Genomic DNA, 12,332 nt, shown 5'->3' with positions numbered 1-12,332 from the left:
TGGAAGCAGCTTTAAATTAAAGAACAGGTCAACAGAATGATAGAAAAATAAAAAGTTTTAGAGTGAACTTGCATGGACTTTAAAAATAGATCGCAAAAGCTTCTGCAAGTATGCAACATGAAAGAGATTAGTGATAACAGGGACAAGGAAATGACTGAACAATTAAGTACATACTTTAGTTCCACCTCCACGGAAGCAGATGCAAATAACTTCCCAGAAAAGGTGAGGAATTACAGATCTAGTGACAGGTGAGGTAAAGTAAATCAGCAATGGTTAAATAGTACTGGATTAATGACAGCGCAAGTCAGTAAACCTCTGGGACCTGATAATCCACATTCCAACGCACTGAAGAGGTCATGGAAACAGGTCATCTTATAAAATTCTATCGATTTTGGAACCATTCGGGCAGATTGTAAGTGGCAAAATGGATCCCACTAATTAAAACAGGTAAACTTGGGAGCTGCAGGCTACTTGGTTGCCAGCGGGAGGAAAAATGGCTTAAAGAAATAAAAACAGTGCATTAAGAAAAGATACATTGTCACTTAGGCAAATTAAATATGGATTTATGAAAAGGAACAGAGTACTTTTCCCCCTTAAATGTCTTTGGCAAAGTCCAGCAAACAATATTAGAGTACAATTGTAAACAGGTGGAATCATGAGTGAGGATTGAAAATGGGTTGACAAGACAGGACATGGCAAGTGGGAATAAAATCAACTTGAGAAGAAAAATAAATAAAATCTTTTTGAAACACTAAATTTTAAACAGGGCGACACAGGCTGGATGGGGAGAGGAAAGTTTTTGTCCTGGTTGCAAAGCTCTTTCTCAGGGGGTCAGAGTCTCAAATACGCAGGTCAACTGGTTTAAAACTAATTTATTTCTCAGAGGGGGCTGCATGTGTGCAATTTTCTACCACAGAAGACAAAAGAGGCAAAGTTACTAAACATATCTGAGAACAACAGGAATTCTGCAGATGCTGGAAATTCAAGCAACACACATCAAAGTTGCTGGTGAATGCAGCAGGCCAGGCAGCACCTCTAGGAAGAGGTACAGTCGACGTTTCAGGCCGAGACCCTTCGTCAGGACTAACTGAAGGAAGAGTTAGTAAGTCTTCCTTCAGTTAGTCCTGACGAAGGGTCTCGGCCTGAAACGTCGACTGTACCTCTTCCTAGAGGTGCTGCCTGGCCTGCTGCATTCACCAGCAACTTTGAATATATCTGAGATATTGGTAGGTAGATTTTTGGATGTTAAATGCATCAGGGGGCAAGGGGGAAAGGGGGGAATATGATATTCAGGATTGGAATTTTGAAAATTTGCAAAAGCAACAGTTACTGCATTCCGTGCAGCAACTTTTCATTACTAAAAAAAAAGGCAAATCCAATCACATTATTTCCATGTAACGAATCTATAGAGTCATAGACCAATACAGAATAGATACAGGTTCTTCAGCCTAACCAATCCACGCCAACCATGCAGCTCACCCAGGTAGTCCCAGTCACGCTAAACCCCACCTCTCCATTACCTATCCAAATACTTACATATTAGGTCTGCCTCAACCACTTTCTTTGAAGGTCATTCCATATACTCACCACCTCGGAATGAAAACATTTCCTATTCTCACTCTCTTTTATTAACTCAAACTGCCCTGGACACCTCCGGATGATTGTTTCTACAAACTTTTAGATCACTGGCAGTTAAACTAATTGGGCTGCAGTTGCTGGGCATGTCTCTTCTGAACAAGGACGCCACATGTGCCACTTTCTACTCCTCAGGCAGCTCCGTCAATGCTAAGGAGCACTGGAGATGATGCCGAGCCATTCTGCAATCTCAACCCCACTTAACTCAGTAACCAAGAATGTTTCACATCCAAGGTTCATTTTATTGTCCAAAGGTTCAACGCGGCATCTTACTGCTCAATCAGCTCTCGTGATCAAGAATGAGGGTTATGTGGGTTCATTCAGAGATGGTTATTGAGACAATGTAAGATCCATTTAGCAAAGATGGGGCAGAAGTGCTCGATGCGAAAGCTGGGTGAGATGGGAGGAGTTGGTCTTTTGCTGTCATTTTCATTCACCTTCACATGCTCTTAAAGAAATGAATCAGTTTACACCTCTCCCAGTTGAACTTCATCCCCCTCTTCCCAGCCTAACATTGCATCCTGTTAATGTCCCATTACAACCTACAACAACCCTTCACACTGTCCACAACTCCACCAAGCTTTGTGTCATCTGCAAACTTACTAACCCACTCTTTCACTTCCTCATACAAGTCACCCAAGAACAACGGTCTCAGAAACGATCACTGTGGAACACCACTGGTCCAGGCAGAACACACTCCATCCATGGTCACCCTCTGCCTTCTATATGCAAGGCAATTCTCTATCCACACATCCAAGTTTCCCTGGATCCCATGCCTCCTGACTTTCTGAACAGCCCATCATGGGGAACCAAATCAAACACCTTACTAAAATCCTTATACACTACATCTACTGCTCTACCTTCATAATGTGCTATGTCATCTCCTCAAAGAACTGAACCAGGCTTTTGGACATGACCTATCCCTCACAAAGCTACGTTGACTAATCCTAATCAGACTATGCTTCTCCAAATGCTCATAAATCCTGTCTCTAAGAACCTCCACCAATAATTTGCCCACCATTGAGTAATGGAATAACATTTTCCACACTTAATTCATCTGGTACTACATCTCTGTCCTCCTGATAAATTCCTTGTTGTGATAGAAGTCGGAGCAGTATGCCTCATCAGGAGTCTGGTAGTGGCCACATGATTGATTTGCCTGCTTTTTTCAGAAACCTCCAAACATAATCATAGCCTGGAGGACACTGATGTTAGTTTGATTATCTTGCCAGTGGAGTTTGAGAACTTTGCAAACACACTCAGGGTGGCTGCTGAGAGTCAGGTTTTCTGCCGTTCAGTGGCTCAGAAACACTGTCCTTACCTTCAAACACTATTTTCCTCAGATATGCCAAGGCTGTGCTGGTACCTGAAAGTATCAGTGAATTTCATCATCGATGTCCACTTTCTATGAGAGGCACTCCCCAGATATGGAACATGGTCCAGTTCTTTCAAGTGACACCAAATTAGTTGAATAGTCATAGTCATACTTTATTGACCCAGGGGAAATTGGTTTTCGTTACAGTTGCACCATAAATAATAAATAGTAATAGAACCATGAATAGTTAAATAGTAATATGTAAATTATGCCAGTAAATTATGAAATAAGTCCAAGACCAGCCTATCGGCACAGGGTGTCTGACCCTCCAAGGGAGGAGTTGTAAAGTTTGATGGCCACAGGCAGGAATGACTTCCTATGACGCTCTGTGCTGCACCTTGGAGGAATAAGTCTCTGGCTGAATGTACTCCTGTGCCCAACCAGTACATTATGTAGTGGATGGGAGACATTGTCCAAGATGGCATGCAACTTAGACAGCATCCTCTTTTCAGACACCACCGTCAGAGAGTCCAGTTCCATCCCCACAATATCACTGGCCTTAAGAATGAGTTTGTTGATTCTGTTGGTGTCTGCTACCCTCAGCCTGCTGCCCCAGCACACAACAGCAAACATGATCGCACTGGCCACCACAGACTCGTAGAACATCCTCAGCATCGTCCTGCAGATGTTAAAGGATCTCAGTCTCCTGATCTTTATCTTGGGGATGCTTATTTCACAGGGGTAGGATCCACTCCAAAGGCACCTCAAAGGACAGTTGATGTATGAAAACACCGAGATCCAGAAACTCCTTAGTAACCACACTGTGCCTTGCATGGGATACAACAGTCAGAAGACAGCTAATTCAAAGAGCAACCCTGTGGGTATACCTTCTTCTAGAGAGTTGCTGTCGTTCCTTTTCACGTCATGCAGTGCAGCGGGGGGCGTTAATTTTTGCCATTTCTGTAGCACTTGACTGTTTTTTTTTTAAAAAATGAGGTCGAGCTGCTAGCTCAATACTTTACCAGCAGGGATGGGAAGTGTGCAAGGAGCTGGCCAGATTCGAACTCAGGATCATCTGCCTCGGAGTCCGGTGCTGATGCCACTACATCACCAGCCGGTACCTTCCAGCAGAGTAACCAGAAAGAAAGGACATTGCCTTTAAGGAGTTGGATTCACCATCAACAACTCGCCCTGAAGGATAAGTGGCCATCCTCTAACCTTCCATCTTACTGTCTCGGACTATAACATTGTAGTAATCAGGGCCAATGCTCCAACCATGGCCTAAAAGGCCAGGAGCTCACTAAAGTCAAGTGCAAGGCACTTTTAGAATAGAAACTTCATTATGTTTCAACAGCTGTGCTGGCGCATAAAGGTTGTTATCCAATAGAAACCTCATGGCCCAAAGAACAGATAGTGGTGGGTACAGCTCAGAAGATCCAACAACCACGATGGGACCGTATTCTTCAGCACTGTAGAGCACATTAGCAGCCCGAACAGCCAAGGACTCCAACTACTAAAAGCAAGAACAAAGGTGAGCTTATCCAGAAAAGCGATGAAGTCAGCACCCACCAAGTGGAACATTTTGAAGAACTCCTCAACCATGAATCATTTTGACTCTATCCCTCCACAAACCATCATATGATCTCTCTGTCACCTTTGACAGCCCAGGCATCTATGTTGTATAAAAAAAGATAACTCCGAGCTGTAACCTCCATTGAGGTTACGGTTCAGTTTCATTTTTTTTAAAAAAAAGTGTTTCCTTTATAGGTCCATGGTTTTTGTACATGGGGACTGAGAGGGGAGTTAAAACTCTGCCACAGATGGCCCCAAGCTCCACTGCGAAAGGAGGAATGCTGGGCACTGGGCTAGTAGACCTATCCTGTAAAAATGAAGTGCTACAGAAACTCTAAAGACCTCATTCCTCGGAGAAAATTAGAGGAATGAGAGGACAGGCTGGAGTCTTACACATTCAAAGGTCAGCAACATGGGGCTCTCATTGGCAGACCAACACAGACAAGAGCTGGTGGTTTCCCCAGGCTCAGCAAATTGTCAGTAGGTTCTGGAGTCGGGGTTTTATGTGGGCTGGAGAAGTGAGCTCCAATGACCCCCAAGCTCGCAAATAGGTAATAGCAGAGTTTGAGGCCTAGCGTCCAGGTTCTTGCCAACAGCGATTCCTGATTGAGGCCTGGTGGTCAATGATCAGCATGTTCTGGGATTGATGCTGAGGACTGAGGCCCAGGAATGAATCGAAAATCCAGAAGTTGAGTACCGTTGTCTGGAGCAGATTCTGCACATCACTACAAGTCCACTGTGGGTGGGTGGCGGTCTGCAAGCCCAAGTCCATGCCTGCTGGAGGCCTGTCCTTGGGTTAAAGGTCTGATTGTATGTGTGTGGGTGGAAGGGAGAATGGGGCTTGTTTTTGCGGCTGCTGCTGTTTGTTGCTGGTTGTTTCTTGTGATACTCTGCCGAGCATTGCGAACATGTTACGTTGGCGCCAGAATGTGCAGCGACACTTGCCAGCTTCCCCCAGCCACCCTCGGGAGCGTTGGCTGTTAATGTAAGTGACGCATTTCACTGCATGACAAATACACTTGAATTTTAATTAAGATGATGCAAAAACATAAATCTGACTTACAATTAACCACTCCACAAGACATTTGTCTTAACAATTTGTTAATCATAAAAATACATCATTTACCAATCATTTATTTTTTATTGTAGTGCCTGTAATATCTCTGTAAGTATGTAAGCCCCCTTCCCGACCCCAACATCCAGTGTTACTGAATAACAAGAGTTGTGAAACAGTACTCATTATCTATTTCATCCTCTCTACTGTTTCTGGATTCCAGTCAAATTTGAAATTGACACTATGAAGTGGTTAATTACACACCATGTGATATCTCAGTGATAAATCATTAAGGCAACATTAAGTTATATTATTTAAGTTTTACATGTTTCAAGTCCAGGGCTGCTCCTTTGGGGCTTTTTTTAAAAATGATCATATGTTACAATGGGGCACAAGCACCATTTATAAATTGCTAAAATACGCTGGATTCAAAATAAAGTCAGAAATAGTGGGTACTTAGCAAGGAAAGTTAAATCTGCGAATATATTTTCCTATTGAACAAATAAGAAAAAAAAATCCCAGAAATGAAACGTTCACTAAGATCAGATAATGGACCTCATTGTATACCGCAAATGAAATAAATGGAGAAAAGGTGCTTTCTTTTAGAATAATAGCACATCTTTGGCTTGGTGGTTTATGTGGACCAAAGAAACTCAACTACTTTACAGTAAGTCATTAGTCATTTTAATATTTTTTCGTAAAAGCACCACGCAAGTCTTTTTTTAGCTGGATCAGCCCATTAAGAAGAAAATAATTATTAATTATTTGGTTTCCAATTCTGCCTTTAAAAGACAGACCCTCATTGGGTAGGTATAGGGAACTGTTGGCAATACTTCGAAGTAGTTATTTGGGAAGAGATGTTTTTTTTCTTTGTTTTCCCTTTTTCATTTAGAAGAGATGTTAAAGGAATATTTGTACACTAGTTTTAAAAAATCCACTGAATGCAAATTGAGTCAGTTATTGAGTTTGGATGTAGATTCCCTGAACTGAAAGATCACCTGTTTCTCTCTCTATTCATATCCTGCCTAGTTTGCTGAGTGTTGAATAGTTTCTGTTTCTCCCTACCCCCCCCCCATTCCAAAGTTCAAAGCAAGCTTATTATCAAAGTTCATATATATCAACATATGCTACCCTGAGATTCATTTTCTCATGGGCATTCACAGTAGATCAATGGACAAATAAAAAACTACACACAATAGATGAAGATCAGACCACATTTTACAAGTAATTGATGCAGAACTTTAGGTAATTGCAAAAGGTTCACAAACTTCTTCTTGAATCTATACATGAGCCAAAAACATTTGCACAGTACTGTACATGGCCCTCTCAAGGATAATAAATGACTTTCAATGTGCTGTGTGATTTTATGATTTATTGACATTTAGGATTAATTTGGGATTCTTGCAGATATATAACACACCCTGCCAGATATACAAATCCACCGCGCACCCCAGTGCTCCACACGCAGTAAACAGTTCCCAAAATGGCCTTGCAACATGCATTGACTGCAATCTCAGTAACATTCACCAACTAAGGACTCATCATTGCCAACAGAAATTCCCAACCTTAAAGAACATTTTTCTTAATAAAAAAACACGAACAAGCAGAATTTAGCTTCCTTAACAAAGGTAAGCATTTCCCACTATACACTGTGGACAACTGACTCACACCCATTGTATGAAATCCACATAAGCACACTGTCCACATTTAAATCATTCTACACACAGCTGAAAGTGTCAGAATGCAACTCTTCTAATCAATAGCTTTCATTAAGTCTTCTCTTTTAGTCAAATCAGTACACTTTCTTTGATAATTTGGTATTTAAAGCACATTTGTCACTGTATCAGTTTATTCAATAAATAACTCCGAATTTTATTCCCTCTAAAAAATATTAGAGAATGATCACAAACAGGGAGTTCATCATTTCTATGTCTTTATCATTGTGAAAACAAAAATGCATCTGAACAAAATGACTTGCAATGATTTCACTGCCCTGGAACTGCCAAGCCAATCACACTTTCATGTTTAAATATAGACACATCTGTAATTTAGGAATCACAGCAGGCAATATTTGCAAAGCAAGAATGTAAAAAGATAAATACCAGTTCCGGTGATGATGTTTGATAAGCACTGGTAAAGTGACTGGAAGGATCATTTCTGCACTCAGAATTACTTGAAACTGTCAAGTTCATCTGACAGGATGGACAAAAAGAACTTAAAACCTTGTTCAAAGGACAAGAACTCAACAACGCATGCCTCTTGCAGAACTGCACTGAAGAGCCAGACTAAATTTGATCCCACGAATCAGGGGCAAGTATTCCACCGCGTCTGCCATTAATGTGCTATCCCAACTAATTTTGAACTACAATACCGGAAGGAGCCAAAAAGTCCATCCCGACACCTCCCCTCAGTACCATGTGAACCTGGGTACCATACTGACTGGACCCCTTCCCTGCTCTGGCCTCAGTGTGCTCTATGGTATTAATCCAGCATAATGCCCTGATTAAGGTTTCTATTGCTCTGCTGTGGGCATTTCATTCTAGCAGTTTTTTGCAAAAGCAGTGTGTCTTGCTGGCAGAATGTTTTGGTTTCGGCTAAAGATAAGAAGCCCTGCTGTTCAACTTAGGAATGTTGTGTCAGCCAGTCAGGACGGTGGAATCAGAAGGTTCTAGAGAGAGCTAGGCTGAGAGAGATCTGTGACAGACAATAATCTGGTTTGGGGTCTTTTGGCGGGACCTGCGGACTGGGACACAAGAGAATGCCGGAGAAGGACAGTCCCCTTTACAAGAAGTGCATTGTGCAGATGAATTGCTCTAAGGAGGAAGGGCCAATACTCCTGAGAGAGAGCCAGTTTGTTCAAGATAGACTTTGAGGGAAGTTCAGAATGTCGCAGGTGCTTTCATGCAGACCGGATTTCTAGCACGCAAAGGGATACACCCCCGACTCCTGTATGCACTCCAGCATTATGCGCACACTGGGCTGGTTTAACTGCAATGGGTCCTTTTATTATCTTTTCCCCATTAATTGTTTGATAAAGCTAAAATTGGTAAATATACTTTTTAAACAATTTATGCATTGTATGATGGGTTACTTCTTGCCGACCAATAATTGTGTATGGGTGGTATTTAAACAGCATTCGCTCAAATTGAGGTTCCTTTAGCCGGAACACCATAACGTTCCTGTTTGGTTGAACCCCAAATCACACCAACTCTGGGCGTATATTGTTTATGAAAGGCAGCCTTGCTACCGCTGAGTCATGTGACTGTTCGCAGAGTTAGCTAACGCGCCAAGTCCGTATATGAACCCTGGTGAGCGGGTTGCACCATTAAGTCAATGGATGTCTCAACACTGACTCTTGGATAACTGTTGTTTCTCCATAACACTACAAATGATCCTTATAAAGCATTTACCTTATTTTTGGATATATATTTATCAATAACAATTAATTGGATTTTATTTCTCCTTAATAGCTGCAAATTAAGCTTAACTGGTTAAGTGCTTCTGGCAATGGAAAGAGTCTATCCTTATTTATTCTCTCAAAACCCTTTAAAGTTTTGAGTAGTTTAATCTCCCAACAGATTTTCTTTGAGACACAGCTATAGGATACTTCTGTAAATCTTCTAAAAAGTGCCTTTAAATGGCATTGCCAGTTTCTTCACTTTTCCTTCCCAAAACCTCTGAATACAGATATTTTGGTTCTAACAGCTATAAGAATGATGTAACTTTACATACTTGCACTTCATTATAATCTCCAGAGGGTAGTTTATAGCGGCAGCTCACCGAAGGCAAACGCCGTCAACACTGAGCCACAATCATCACTCTGTAGTCACAGTGTGTCATTTCTTGCCTCCAGGGCGATTACCTCCCAGAAGGTGATCTCAATCCTTGGCTCCCAATCAGAAACTCTTACATTTAAGTAACTGAAAGCATGTCCTGTTCTTGGTTTTGTGGAACACGTGTAGTATCCCGCATTTCCAACACCGCACAGGAACTACTAGTAAGGATCCCAGCCCACTTTCAACTTTGCTGTACTTTAAGTTCTCTCACGTTTCCTCATACCGTCCAACCCATCCTATGCCGACCCTCAGGACAACCCCATTCCCCACTTTTTCCCTTGCAACCTTTTCTCTCTCTCACAAGCTTTTCCCTAATTTAGATAGCGATTTTAACTTTACAACTTTTAAAAATGTAGACCAGTTAGTTTTACTTAGTTCAATTTTGATTCATTAATGTCGCCAACTCTCCGTTTAGTTAATTATGATGTTCTTCTTTTAGATATAATGTCTCCAAATACACACTAGCTGAACTCCCTTCTTCACAGAAGATTTAACATTTCATTCCAAAGCGCGATACGCAGGAACGTGCCACCCGGGTCGCGATGGTGTTGATGTTTCGAAAAGGCGTGGCGATTCTAAGTTTGTAAACGTTTTCCGATATTAACAGTCATCGCCCCGCACTCACCTGAGGATCTGGGGGTCTCTCTGAGAGCAGACGGCATGGGGAGCGGCGACAATCCGGAGCACCCTGTGCTGCTCAGCGCTGTCAGCCGCACCTCCAACCGGAGCAGCCGGCGCTCAGCGGCGAACGCTTCGCCATCTGCATGAATGATTTAAATTACTTCAGGCCTCAGGAAAATCCCCGGAAGTTAACTCACCACATGCTGCAGAGGGGAAAAGAAACTTTATGGAAAGTTCCGCTACATGGCCAGAGCCGCCTCGGCCCCTCCAGGTCCTAACGCCTCCTAGTTTAACTATGAGCGAGCTCCATTGGTGGTGCTTAATGGGATTTTTTTGTTTATTATTTTATTTTTAAATTAATGTTTATTCATTATATAGTTTTAAAAAGAGCACAACACAAAGCTCTTTACATCCTCAGTGTTGTCTATTCAAAGCAATGTTTGCACATAATTTTCGTACATGCACCTGAGCCACTCAAGTGGACAACTGGAGTGATACAACCTCATTATTATTTAAGAGCTCTCCCACCCAATTCAGCTCCTTCACGTCTAGCTGCGGAAGGAGCTGGGTCCGTGCACCTTCCCCACAGAGCCGTTGGCTGCACTGAACTTGAATGTGCCAGTCGGCGGAATTCCCTTTCCGGACATCTCACCCTTCCAGCAGACTGAGGCGCGTCTGTGAAAAATTATGCTCTTCCAACAGCACTTAATGTTCATCCATCTGTGTATTGCTAATTTAAAAAAATGTCACATGTATCAAGACGCAGTGAAACGTCTCAGGCCAGGCAGCATCTCTAGGAAGAGGTGCAGTCGACGTTTCGGGCCGAGACCCTTCGTCAGGACTAACTGAAGGAAGAGCTAGTAAGAGATTTGAAAGTTGGAGGGGGAGGGGGAGATCCAAAATGATAGGAGAAGACAGGAGGGGGAGGGATGGAGCCAAGAGCTGGACAGGTGATAGGCAAAAGGGATATGAGAGGATCATGGGACAGGAGGTCCGGGGAGAAAGACAAGGGGGAGGGGGAAACCCAGAGGATGGGCCAGGGGTATAGTTTAATTCCGCATCCCATTCCCATTCTGATATGTCTATCCACGGCCTCCTCTACTGTAAAGATGAAGCCACACTCAGGTTGGAGGAACAACACCTTATATTCCGTCTGGGTAGCCTCCAACCTGATGGCATGAACATCGGCTTCTCTAACTTCCGCTAATGCCCCACCTCCCCCTCGTACCCCACCCGTTACTTATTTATATACACACATTCTTACATTCTTTCTCTCACTCTCCTTTTTCTCCCTCTGTTCCTCTGACTATACCCCTTGCCCATCCTCTGGGTTTTTCCCCCCTCCCCCTTTTCCTTCTCCCTGGGCCTCCTGTCCCATGATCCTCTCATATCCCTTTTGCCAATCACCTGTCCAGCTCTTGGCTCCATCCCTCCCCCTCCTGTCTTCTCCTATCATTTTGGATCTCCCCCTCCCCCTCCCACTTTCAAATCCCTTACTCACTCTTCCTTCAGTTAGTCCTGACGAAGGGTCTCGGCCCGAAACGTCGACTGCACCTCTTCCTACAGATGCTGCCTGGCCTGCTGCGTTCACCAGCAAATTTGATGTGTGTTGCTTGAATTTCCAGCATCTGCAGAATTCCTCGTGTTTACGCAGTGAAAAGTCTGCCTTACATACTGTTCATCTAGATCACATCAATTACACCGTGCATTGAGGTAGAACAAGACAGACAGTAAGAATGCAGAATAAAGTGCAGTGCAGGTAAACATTAAAGTGCAAGATCACAACGAGTTAGATAGCGAGGCCAAGAATATCCCTGCAAACAGGCCATAGATCACAGAGTCCTGTTATACACACATGGGTAGAAGGTCGGCTGACTGGCAGGAGGCAAGGAGTGGGAATAAAGGGGTCCTCTTCTGGTTGGCTGCCAGTGACAAGTGGTGTGCTGCAGGGGTTGGTGTTGGGACCACTTCTTTCCACGTTATATGTCAATGATTTGGATGAAGGAATTGGTGGCTTTGTGGACAGGTTTGCAGACTATACGAAGATAGCTTGAGGGACAGGTAGTGTTGAGCAACAGGGTGTCGTGCAGAAGGACTTAGATTGGGAGAATGGGCAAAGAAGTGAAAGGCGGAATTGTAGGATTCTGTGAATAAATCAAAAGTCGTTTTATGTGCTTAACAAAAGCCCTTTGCTTTCATTGCAAACAAACTAAAAAAGGTGCCTTACACTGACATCATTACATCAGACATCATCTCTTAAAGAGAACACAACTCCATGATGGTGTTTGTGAATTATGTA

The 12,332-nt window shown here is 42.9% G+C and overlaps 1 protein-coding gene across 2 annotated transcripts in view; it reads right to left on the bottom strand.

The window, feature by feature from the left end:
* The window catches only part of malt3 (MALT paracaspase 3), a 138,135-nt gene extending 127,299 nt beyond the window's left edge, over positions 1-10,836 (bottom strand). The window contains exons 1-2 of one of the 2 annotated variants that reach the window (XM_063070871.1): positions 10,686-10,836; positions 10,038-10,236 (exon numbers count right to left, since the gene is read on the bottom strand). In XM_063070871.1, the coding sequence (XP_062926941.1) occupies positions 10,038-10,074 (37 nt within the window). In that variant the 5' untranslated portion in view covers positions 10,075-10,236; positions 10,686-10,836. Of the gene's footprint in view, positions 1-10,037; positions 10,237-10,534; positions 10,628-10,685 lie in introns of those variants that run through there. The other variant, XM_063070872.1, reaches the window with a different exon arrangement.
* Between the last annotated feature and the right edge of the window lie 1,496 nt (positions 10,837-12,332).

This window comes from Mobula hypostoma, chromosome 18, assembly GCF_963921235.1.
Source record: "Mobula hypostoma chromosome 18, sMobHyp1.1, whole genome shotgun sequence".
Lineage (NCBI taxonomy): Eukaryota > Metazoa > Chordata > Chondrichthyes > Myliobatiformes > Myliobatidae > Mobula > Mobula hypostoma.
Note: the sequence above shows the minus strand (reverse complement) of the source record. Positions and strands in the feature narration are given on the sequence as shown.